The sequence below is a fragment of the Carcharodon carcharias genome, chromosome 38, assembly GCF_017639515.1.
Source record: "Carcharodon carcharias isolate sCarCar2 chromosome 38, sCarCar2.pri, whole genome shotgun sequence".
Taxonomy (NCBI): Eukaryota; Metazoa; Chordata; class Chondrichthyes; order Lamniformes; family Lamnidae; genus Carcharodon; species Carcharodon carcharias.
Genome location: NC_054504.1, coordinates 696267 through 707916, shown reverse-complemented (window position 1 = coordinate 707916; position 11650 = coordinate 696267). Strand labels below are relative to the sequence as shown.

The 11650-nt window shown below is 57.2% G+C and overlaps 1 protein-coding gene across 2 annotated transcripts in view; it reads left to right on the top strand.

Annotated features, from left to right (window-relative positions):
* The first annotated feature begins 6691 nt into the window (after positions 1-6691).
* The window catches only part of LOC121273077 (mitochondrial RNA pseudouridine synthase RPUSD4-like), a 65773-nt gene continuing 60814 nt past the window's right edge, over positions 6692-11650 (top strand). Inside the window, exons 1-3 of one of the 2 annotated variants that reach the window (XM_041180037.1) lie at positions 6692-6911; positions 10170-10341; positions 10446-10644. In XM_041180037.1, the coding sequence (XP_041035971.1) occupies positions 6732-6911; positions 10170-10341; positions 10446-10644 (551 nt within the window). In that variant the 5' untranslated portion in view covers positions 6692-6731. Of the gene's footprint in view, positions 6912-10169; positions 10342-10442; positions 10645-11650 lie in introns of both variants that reach the window. The other variant, XM_041180036.1, reaches the window with a different exon arrangement.

The following is an 11650-nucleotide window of genomic DNA, read 5'->3' as shown; positions in this document are numbered from 1 at the left end:
CGGGGTTTGGATTGAGGGGTTAGAGAGTGGGCGGGGTTTAGAGTGTGGGCGGGATTCAGAGTGAGGAGGTAGAGAATGGGCAGGGTTTAGAGAGTGGGCAGGGTTTAGAGTGTGGGGGCGGGGTTTGGATTGAGGGGTTAGAGAGTGGGCGGGGTTTAGAGTGTGGGCGGGATTCAGAGTGAGGAGGTAGAGAATGGGCAGGGTTTAGAGAGTGGGCAGGGTTTAGAGTGAGGGGGCGGGGTTTGGATTGAGGGGATAGAGAGTGGGCAGAGTTTAGAGTGTGGGGGCGGGGTTTGGAGTGGGGTTAGAGAGTGGGCGGGGTTTAGAGTGAGGGGGTAGAGAGTGGGCAGAGTTTAGAGTGTGGGGGCGGGGTTTGGAGTGGGGTTAGAGAGTGGGCGGGGTTTAGAGTGTGGGCAGGGTTTAGAGTGAGGAGGTAGAGAGTGGGCAGGGATTAGAGACTGGGGTTAGAGAGTGGGTGGGGTTTAGAGTGGGGTGGTAGAGAGTGGGCGGGGTTTAGAGTGTGGGGGCGGGGTTTGGATTGAGGGGATAGAGAGTGGGCAGAGTTTAGAGTGTGGGGGCGGGGTTTGGAGTGGGGTTAGAGAGTGGGCGGGGTTTAGAGTGAGGGGGTAGAGAGTGGGCAGAGTTTAGAGTGTGGGGGCGGGGTTTGGAGTGGGGTTAGAGAGTGGGCGGGGTTTAGAGTGTGGGCAGGGTTTAGAGTGAGGAGGTAGAGAGTGGGCAGGGATTAGAGACTGGGGTTAGAGAGTGGGTGGGGTTTAGAGTGTGGGCAGGGTTTAGAGTGAGGAGGTAGAGAGTGGGCAGGGATTAGAGACTGGGGTTAGAGAGTGGGTGGGGTTTAGAGTGGGGTGGTAGAGAGTGGGCGGGGTTTAGAGTGTGGGGGCGGGGTTTGGATTGAGGGGATAGAGAGTGGGCAGAGTTTAGAGTGTGGGGGCGGGGTTTGGAGTGGGGTTAGAGAGTGGGTGGGGTTTAGAGTGTGGGCAGGGTTTAGAGTGAGGAGGTAGAGAGTGGGCAGGGATTAGAGACTGGGGTTAGAGAGTGGGCGGGGTTTAGAGTGTGGGCAGGGTTTAGAGTGAGGAGGTAGAGAGTGGGCAGGGATTAGAGACTGGGGTTAGAGAGTGGGTGGGGTTTAGAGTGGGCGGGGTTTAGAGTGGGTGGGGTTTAGAGTGTGGGGGCGGGGTTTGGATTGAGGGGATAGAGAGTGGGCAGAGTTTAGAGTGTGGGGGCGGGGTTTGGATTGAGGGGTTAGAGAGTGGGCGGGGTTTAGAGTGTGGGGGCGGGGTTTGGATTGAGGGGTTAGAGAGTGGGTGGGGGTTAGAGAGTGGGCGGGATTCAGAGTGAGGAGGTAGAGAGTGGGCGGGATTCAGAGTGAGGGGTTAGAGAGTGGGCAGGGTTTAGAGTGTGGGGGCGGGGTTTGGATTGAGGGGATAGAGAGTGGGCAGGGTTTAGAGTGTGGGGGCGGGGTTTGGATTGAGGGGTTAGAGAGTGGGCGGGGGTTAGAGTGTGGGCGGGATTCAGAGTGAGGAGGTAGAGAGTGGGCAGGGTTTAGAGACAGGGGTTGGAGAGTGGGCAGGGATTAGAGAGTGGGCAGAGTTTAGAGTGAGGGGGCGGGGTTTTGTATTGAGGGGTTAGAGAGTGGGCGGGGTTTAGAGTGTGGGCGGGATTCAGAGTGAGGAGGTAGAGAGTGGGCAGGGTTTAGAGACTGGGGTTGGAGAGTGGGCAGGGATTAGAGAGTGGGCAGAGTTTAGAGTGAGGGGGCGGGGTTTGGATTGAGGGGTTAGAGAGTGGGCGGGGTTTAGAGTGTGGGCGGGATTCAGAGTGAGGAGGTAGAGAGTGGGCAGGGATTAGAGACGGGTTAGAGAGTGGGTGGGGTTTAGAGTGAGGGGGTAGAGAGTGGGCGGGGTTTAGAGTGAGGGGCCGGGGTTGGGAGTGAGTGGGCGGGGTTTGGAGTGAGGGGGTAGAGTGGGCGGGGTTTAGAGTGAGGGGCCGGGGTTGGGAGTGAGTGGGCGGGGTTTGGAGTGAGGGGGTAGAGTGGGCGGGGTTTAGAGTGAGGGGCCGGGGTTGGGAGTGAGTGGGCGGGGTTTGGAGTGAGTTGGTAGTGAGGGGGTGGGGTTTGGAGTGTGGGTAGTGAGGGGGCTGGGTTTAGAGTGAGGGGGCAGAGTTTGGAGTGAGGGAGCGGGGTTTGGAGTGAGGCGGTAGTGAGTGGGTGGGGTTTAGAGTGAGGGGGTGGGGTTTGAAGTGAGGGGGTGGGGTTTAGAGTGAGGGGGTGGGGTTTGGAGTGAGGGGGTGGGGTTTGGAGTGAGGGGGTGGGGTTTAGAGTGAGGGGGTGGGGTTTGAAGTGAGGGGGTGGGGTTTAGAGTGAGGGGGCGGGGTTTGGAGTGAGGGGGTGGGGTTTGGAGTGAGAGGGTAGTGAGTGGGTGGGGTTTAGAGTGAGGGGGCGGGGTTTGGAGTGAGAGGGTAGTGAGTGGGCAGGGTTTAGAGTGAAGGGGCGGGGTTTAGAGTGAGGGTGGTAGAGAGTGGGCAGGGTTTATAGTGAGCTGGCGGAATTTAGAGTGAGGGGGCGGGGTTTAGAGACAGGCGTTAGAGAGTAGGCGGGGTTTAGAGTGAAGGGATACAGTGTGGGCGGGGTTTAGAGTCGGGTTGGAGAGTGGGTGGGGTTTATAGTGAGTGGGCTGGGTTTAGAGTGAGAGGGCGGGGTTTAGAGACGGGTTGGAGAGTGGTCGTTGTTTAGAGACAGGTTAGAGAGTGGGCGGGGTTTAGGGTGAGGGGGTAGAGAGTGGGCGGGGTTTAGAGACTGGGGTTAGAGACAGGGTTTAGAGAGTGGGCGGGGTTTAGAGTGAGGGGGTAGAGAGTGGGCGGGGTTTATAGTGAGGGGGTAGAGAGTGGGCGGGGTTCAGAGTGAGGGGGTAGAGAGTGGGTGGGGTTTAGAGTGAGGCGATGGTTTAGAGACAGGGGTTGGAGAGTGGGCGGGGTTTAGAGACGGGTTAGAGAGTGGGCGGGGTTTAGAGACGGGGCGGGGTTTGGAGTGGGGTTAGAGTGGGTGGGGTTTAGAGTGAGGGGGTGGGGTTTAGAGACAGGGGTTAGAGAGTGGGTGGGGTTTAGAGACAGGGGTTAAGAGAGTGGGCGGGGTTTAGAGTGAGGGGACGGTTTAGAGACGGGTTAGAGAGTGGGCGGGGTTCAGTGAGGGGGTAGAGAGTGGGTGGGGTTTACAGACAGGGGTTAGAGAGTGGGCGGGGTTTAGAGTGAGGGGGTAGAGAGTGGGCGGGGGTTATAGTGAGGGGACGGGGTTTAGAGACGGGTTAGAGAGTGGGCGGGGTTTAGAGAAAGGGGTTAGAGAGTGGGCGGGGTTTAGAGAAAGGGGTTGGAGAGTGGGCGGGGTTTAGAGTGAGGGGTAGAGAGTGAGCGGGGTTTATAGTGAGGGGACGGGGTTTAGAGACAGGGGTTAGAGAGTGGGCGGGGTTTAGAGTGAGGGGGTAGAGAGTGGGCGGGGTTCAGATTGAGGGGACGGTTTAGAGATGGGTTAGAGAGTGGGCGGGGTTCAGAGTGAGGGGGTAGATAGTGCGTGGGGTTTAGAGTGAGGGGGTAGAGAGTGGGCGGGGTTTAGAGTGAGGGGGTAGAGAGTGGGTGGGTTTAGATTGAGGGGGTAGAGAGTGGGCGGGGTTTAGAGTGAGGGGACGGGGTTAGAGAGTGGGCGGAGTTCAGAGTGAGGGGGTAGAGAGTGAGCGGGGTTTAGAGACAGGGGTTAGAGAGTGGGCGGGGTTTAGAGTGACGGGGTAGAGAGTGGGTGGGGTTTAGAGACAGGGGTTAGAGAGTGGGCGGGGTTCAGAGTGAGGGGGTAGAGAGTGGGCGGGGTTTAGAGTGAGGGGGTAGAGGGCGGGGTTTAGAGACGGGTTGGAGAGTGGGCGGGCTTTAGAGTGAAGGGACAGGGGTTAGAAAGTGGGCGGGGTTTAGAGAGGGGGTAGAGAGTGGGCGGGGTTTAGAGTGAGGGGGTAGAGAGTGGGCGGGGTTTATTGTGAGGGGACGGGGTTTAGAGTGAGGCGGTAGAGTGGGCGGGGTTTAGAGTGAGGGGTCGGGGTTTAGAGACGGGTTGGAGAGTGGTCGGGGTTCAGAGTGAGGGGGTAGAGAGTGGGCGGGGTTTAGAGTGAGGGGTTAGAGAGTGGGCGGGGTTTAGAGACAGGGTTTAGAGAGTGGGCGGGGTTCAGAGTGAGGGGGTAGAGAGTGGGTGGGGTTTAGAGTGAGGGGGTAGAGAGTGGGTGGGGTTTAGAGTGAGGGGGTAGAGAGTGGGTGGGGTTTAGAGTGAGGGGACGGGGTTTAGAGACGGGTTAGAGAGTGGGCGGGGTTTAGAGTGAGGGGGTAGAGAGTGGGTGGGGTTTAGAGTGAGGCGGTAGAGAGTGGGCGGGGTTTAGAGTGAGGGGACGGGGTTTAGAGTGAGGCGGTAGAGTGGGCGGGGTTTAGAGTGAGGCGGTAGAGTGGGTGGGGTTTATAGTGAGGGGTCGGGGTTTAGAGACGGGTTAGAGAGTGGGCGAGGTTTAGAGAGGGGGTGGAGAGTGGGCGGGGTTTATTGTCAGGGCTTGGAGTGGGCGGGGTTTAGAGTGTGGGGGCGGGGTTTGGATTGAGGGGATAGAGAGTGGGCAGAGTTTAGAGTGAGGGGGCGGGGTTTGGAGTGGGGTTAGAGAGTGGGCGGGATTCAGAGTGAGGGGGTAGAGAGTGGGCAGGGTTTAGAGTGTGGGGGCGGGGTTTGGAGTGGGGTTAGAGAGTGGGCGGGATTCAGAGTGAGGGGGTAGAGAGTGGGCAGGGTTTAGAGACAGGGGTTGGAGAGTGGGCAGGGATTAGAGACTGGGGTTAGAGAGTGGGTGGGGTTTAGAGTGAGGTGGTAGAGAGTGGGCGGGGTTCAGAGTGGGGACGGGGTTTAGAGACGGGTTAGAGAGTGGGCGGGGTTTGGAGTGAGGGGGTAGAGAGTGGGTGGGGTTTAGAGATGGGTTAGAGAGTGGGCGGGGTTTAGAGACAGGGTTTAGATGGTGGGCGGGGTTCAGAGTGAGGGGGTAGAGAGTGGGTGCGGTTTAGAGTGAGGGGGTAGAGAGTGGGCAGGGTTCAGAGTGAGGGGGTAGAGAGTGGGTGGGGTTTAGAGTGAGGGGGTAGAGAGTGGGCGGGGTTCAGAGTGAGGGGGTAGAGAGTGGGTGGGGTTTAGAGTGGGGGTAGAGAGTGGGCGGGGTTTAGAGTGAGAGGTAGAGAGTGGGCGGGGTTTGGAGTGAGGGGGTAGAGAGTGGGCGGAGTTTATAGTGCGGGGACAGGGTTTAAAGACAGGGGTTAGAGAATGGGCAGGGTTCAGAGTGAGGGGGTAGAGAGTGGGTGGGGTTTAGAGTGAGGGGGTAGAGAGTGGGCGGGGTTCAGAGTGAGGGGGTAGAGAGTGGGTGGGGTTTAGAGTGGGGGTAGAGAGTGGGCGGGGTTTAGAGTGAGAGGTAGAGAGTGGGCGGGGTTCAGAGTGAGGGGGTAGAGAGTGGGTGGGGTTTAGAGTGAGGGGGGTAGAGAGTGGGTGGGGTTTAGAGTGAGGGGGTAGAGAGTGGGCAGGGTTCAGAGTGAGGGGGTAGAGAGTGGGTGGGGTTTAGAGTGAGGGGGTAGAGAGTGGGCAGGGTTCAGAGTGAGGGGGTAGAGAGTGGGCGGGGTTCAGAGTGAGGGGGTAGAGAGTGGGTGGGGTTTAGAGACGGATTAGAGAATGGGCGGGGTTTAGAGTGAGGGGGTAGAGAGTGGGTGGGGTTTAGAGTGAGGGGGTAGAGAATGGGCGGGGTTTGGAGACGGATTAGAGAATGGGCGGGGTTTAGAGTGAGGGGGTAGAGTGGGCGGGGTTTAGAGTGAGGGGGTAGAGAGTGGGTGGGGTTTAGAGTGGGGGTAGAGAGTGGGTGGGGTTTAGAGTGGGGGTAGAGAGTGGGCGGGGTTTAGAGTGAGGGGGTAGAGAATGGGCGGGGTTTGGAGACGGATTAGAGAATGGGCGGGGTTTAGAGTGAGGGGGTAGAGTGGGCGGGGTTTAGAGTGGGGGTAGAGAGTGGGCGGGGTTTAGAGTGAGGGGGTAGAGAATGGGCGGGGTTTGGAGACGGATTAGAGAATGGGCGGGGTTTAGAGTGAGGGGGTAGAGTGGGCGGGGTTTAGAGTGAGGGGGCGGGGTTTAGAGACGGGTTAGAGAGTGGGCGGGGTTCAGAGTGAGGGGGTAGAGAGTGGCCGGGGTTCAGAGTGAGGGGGTAGAGTGGGCGGGGTTTAGAGAGGGGGTAGAGAGTGGGCGGGGTTTATAGTGAGGGGGCGGGGTTTATGGTCAGCGGTTGGAGAGTGGGCGGGGTTTATGGTCAGGGTTTGGAGATTGGGCGGGGTTTAGAGTGAGGGGGCTGGGTTTGGAGTGAGGGGACGGGTTTTGCAGTTAGGGGGCGGGGTTTAGAGTGATAGGGCACGGTTATGAGTGAGGGGGTAGAGTGGGTGGGGTTTATAGTGAGGGGGCGGGGTTTATGGTCAGCGGTTGGAGAGTGGGCGGGGTTTATGGTCAGGGGTTGGAGATTGGGCGGGGTTTAGAGTGAGGGGGCGGGGTTTGGAGTGAGGGGACGGGTTTTGCAGTTAGGGGGCGGGGTTTAGAGTGAGTGAGCGTGCTTGAGGAGGCGGGGTTTGGAGGGAGGGTGCGGGCGGGGTCATTCGGAAACCGGAAGTGATGTGCGGCTGCAACCGGATGTGCACTGATGGCAGTAACGGGCCGATGTTGGTGTCCGGCAGCGGGGTCGGTGTCGGGCTTTCTCTGCCATTTGGGGACCAGCTGGGCGCGGGGGGCGAGCGGCCCCGGGCGCTGGCGGCTCTTCTCGGCCTCTGAGCTTCGCCAGGCTGCGGAGCCGCAATCGAGAGCGGGAACCGGAGGGAAGCAGGTCAGAGCTGCCTGCGTATGACGTCAGCGCGCTGCGGGAAAGGGGCGGGGCTTCCCGTGTCTGCGGGCGTCACTGGAGGGGGTGGAGCGTCGTGTTTGTGACGTCAGGAAGATGACGCTTCTCTATGTACCGTCATAAGAGGGGCGGGGTCTCTTCTCTGACGCCAGCACGGGGGTGGAGTCTCACCTGTGATGTCAAGAGCGGGGCCCCGTCCTTTGGTGCCGCAGGGTGGGGTGGTTAGCGTCAGTGATCCTGCAGGGGGAGGTCATGGGTTGCAGGTCACGTGGCCAAGGTGGTAACACTGAGAGGCCATTCGGCCCCCTAAAAACCTGCTTCTCCCTTAATCCAGCCTGTGGCTGATCATCCACCTCAACTCCACCTTAATCCAGCCTGTGGCTGATCATCCACCTCAACTCCTCCTTAATCCAGCCTGTGGCTGATCTTCTCCCTCAACTCCACCTTAATCCAGCCTGTGGCTGATCTTCTCCCTCAACTCCACCTTAATCCAGCCTGTGGCTGATCTTCTCCCTCAACTCCACCTTAATCCAGCCTGTGGCTGATCTTCTCCCTCAACTCCACCTTAATCCAGCCTGTGGCTGATCTTCTCCCTCAACTCCACCTTAATCCAGCCTGTGGCTGATCTTCTCCCTCAACTCCACCTTAGTCCAGCCTGTGGCTGATCATCCACCTCAACTCCACCTTAATCCAGCCTGTGGCTGATCATCCACCTAAACTCCACCTTAATCCAGCCTGTGGCTGATCATCCACCTCAACTCCACCTTAATCCAGCCTGTGGCTGATCATCCACCTCAACTCCACCTTAATCCAGCCTGTGGCTGATCATCCACCTCAACTCCACCTTAATCCAGCCTGTGGCTGATCATCCACCTAAACTCCACCTTAATCCAGCCTGTGGCTGATCATCCACCTCAACTCCACCTTAATCCAGCCTGTGGCTGATCATCCACCTCAACTCCACCTTAATCCAGCCTGTGGCTGATCTTCTCCCTCAACTCCACCTTAATCCAGCCTGTGGCTGATCATCCACCTCAACTCCACCTTAATCCAGCCTGTGGCTGATCATCCACCTCAACTCCACCTTAATCCAGCCTGTGGCTGATCATCCACCTCAACTCCACCTTAATCCAGCCTGTGGCTGATCATCCACCTCAACTCCACCTTAATCCAGCCTGTGGCTGATCATCCACCTCAACTCCACCTTAATCCAGCCTGTGGCTGATCATCCAGCTCAACTCCACCTTAATCCAGCCTGTGGCTGATCATCCACCTCAACTCCACCTTAATCCAGCCTGTGGCTGATCATCCACCTCAACTCCACCTTAATCCAGCCTGTGGCTGATCTTCTCCCTCAACTCCACCTTAATCCAGCCTGTGGCTGATCATCCACCTCAACTCCACCTTAATCCAGCCTGTGGCTGATCATCCACCTCAACTCCACCTTAATCCAGCCTGTGGCTGATCTTCTCCCTCAACTCCACCTTAATCCAGCCTGTGGCTGATCTTCTCCCTCAACTCCACCTTAATCCAGCCTGTGGCTGATCATCCACCTCAACTCCACCTTAATCCAGCCTGTGGCTGATCATCCACCTCAACTGCACCTTAATCCAGCCTGTGGCTGATCATCCACCTCAACTCCACCTTAATCCAGCCTGTGGCTGATCATCCACCTCAACTCCACCTTAATCCAGCCTGTGGCTGATCATCCACCTCAACTCCACCTTAATCCAGCCTGTGGCTGATCATCCACCTCAACTCCACCTTAATCCAGCCTGTGGCTGATCTTCTCCCTCAACTCCACCTTAATCCAGCCTGTGGCTGATCATCCACCTCAACTCCACCTTAATCCAGCCTGTGGCTGATCATTCACTTCAACTCCACCTTAATCCAGCCTGTGGCTGATCATCCACCTCAACTCCACCTTAATCCAGCCTGTGGCTGATCTTCTCCCTCAACTCCACCTTAATCCAGCCTGTGGCTGATCTTCTCCCTCAACTCCACCTTAATCCAGCCTGTGGCTGATCATCCACCTCAACTCCACCTTAATCCAGCCTGTGGCTGATCTTCTCCCTCAACTCCACATTAATCCAGCCTGTGGCTGATCATCCACCTCAACTCCACCTTAATCCAGCCTGTGGCTGATCATCCCCCTCAACTCCACCTTAATCCAGCCTGTGGCTGATCATCCAGCTCAACTCCACCTTAATCCAGCCTGTGGCTGATCATCCCCCTCAACTCCACCTTAATCCAGCCTGTGGCTGATCATCCCCCTCAACTCCACCTTAATCCAGCCTGTGCCTGATCTTCTCCCTCAACTCCACCTTAATCCAGCCTGTGGCTGATCATCCACCTCAACTCCACCTTAATCCAGCCTGTGGCTGATCATCCACCTCAACTCCACCTTAATCCAGCCTGTGGCTGATCATCCACCTCAACTCCACCTTAATCCAGCCTGTGGCTGATCATCCACCTCAACTCCACCTTAATCCAGCCTGTGGCTGATCATCCACCTCAACTCCACCTTAATCCAGCCTGTGGCTGATCATCCACCTCAATTCCACCTTAATCCAGCCTGTGGCTGATCTTCTCCCTCAACTCCTCCTTCCCGCTCTCTGCCCACATCCCTCGCCCCCCTCAGTGTCCAAAAATCTCTCGATCTCCCGGTCTTGAACCTACTCGATGACGGAGCCCCCACCGCTCTCTGGGGTGGAGAATTCCGAAGATTCACAACCCTCCCGAGTGAAGACATTTCTCCTTCATCTCAGCCCAGAATGGCCGACCCCTTCTCCTGAGACTGGGACCCCCCGTGTTCTAGACTCTCCAGCCCGGGGAGGAGGGAGAGAGAGGGAGGGGAAACAGCCTCTCAGCATCGACCCTGTCAAAGCCCTTCAGAATTTTCTATGTTTCAGTGAGGTGACCTCTCGTTCTCCCAAACTCCAGGGAATAGAGACCCATTCTCCTCAATCTCTCCTCCTGGGACAATCCCTCTCATCCCAGGGACCAGTCTAGTGAACCTTCGTTACCCTCCCTCTAGGGCAGGGATGTTCCTTCCTCAGGTAAGGAGACCTGAACCGGACCCAGAGCTCCGGGTGTGGTCTCACCCAACGCCCTGTATCATTGTAGAAAGAACTCTTCACTCGGAGCCTCGACTGATGCCTCTCTCTCTCTCTCTCTCTCTCTCTCTCTCCCTCCCTCCCTCCCTCCCTCTCTCTCTCTCTCTCTCTCTCTCTCTCTCTCCAGGAGGTGGCAGCCCAGAGCCCTCTCTCCCGACGAGTGCAGGAGTACAGACGCCTGTCCCGGGGTCTGCAAAGGGTCCACCCCAACGTGCTGGCCAAGGTACTGAGGAAGGGCGTTCTCTTTCACAACGAGGAGCTGGTGGCTGTCGACAAGCCCTATGGGGTCCCAATGCAAGGTAGTGGGGAGACCCTGCGTGTGGTAGGCGGTGGGTGATGATGGGTGAGTCTCGGAATGACCCCCCCCCCCCTCTCTCTCTCTCGCCCTCTCTCTCTCCAGCAGCTCCCGGCACGGGCACCAGCGTGCGGGGCGTGCTCCCCATCCTTCCGAAGATGCTCTACGGGATGAAGGCACAGCCGCTGCACCTCTGCCACTGGCTGGACAAGGACGCCAGCGGCGTGATGATCCTGGCCAGGGAGGAGGGCTCAGCGGAGGCGCTGCGACACCACTTCAGGAGCCACCGCGTCACCAAGAAGTACTGGTAAGGGGCAGGGAGAAGGGTGGACCTGGGTTACCTGCATCGTCTCTCAGTCCGTGTGTGTGATATAACTCTGTAAACACCGACCCTCAGTGTGTGTGTGTGTGATATAACTCTGTTAACACCCGTCCCTCAGAGTGTGTGTGTGTGTGTGTGTGATATAACTCTGTTAACACCCGTCCCTCTGTGTGTGTGTGTGTGTGTGTGTGTGTGTGTGTGTGTGTGTGTGTGATATAACTCTGTTAACACCCGTCCCTCAGTGTGTGTGTGTGTGTGTGTGTGTGTGTGTGTGTGTGATATAACTCTGTTAACACCCGTCCCTCAGTGTGTGTGTGTGTGTGTGTTTGTGATATAACTCTGTAAACACCCGACCCTCAGTGTGTGTGTGTGTGTGTGTGTGTGTGATATAACTCTGTTAGCACCCGTCCCTCAGTGTGTGTGTGAGTGTGATATAACTCTGTTAGCACCCGTCCCTCAGTGTGTGTGTGTGTGTGTGTGTGATATGACTCTGTAAACACCCGACCCTCAGTGTGTGTGTATGTGTGTGTGATATAACTCTGTTAGCACCCGTCCCTCAGTGTGTGTGTGTGTGTGATATAACTCTGTTAACACCCGTCCCTCAGTGTGTGTGTGTGTGTGATATAACTCTGTTAACACCCGTCCCTCAGTGTGTGTGTGTGTGTGATATAACTCTGTTAACACCCGTCCCTCAGTGTGTGTGTGTGTGTGTGTGTGTGTGTGTGTGTGATATAACTCTGTTAACACCCGTCCCTCAGTGTGTGTGTGTGTGTGTGATATAACTCCGTTAACACCCGTCCCTCAGTGTGTGTGTGTGTGATATAACTCTGTTAACACCCGTCCCTCAGTGTGTGTGTGTGTGTGATATAACTCTGTTAACACCCGTCCCTCAGTGTGTGTGTGTGTGTGTGTGATATAACTCTGTTAACACCCGTCCCTCAGTGTGTGTGTGTGTGTGTGTGTGATATAACTCTGTTAACACCCGTCCCTC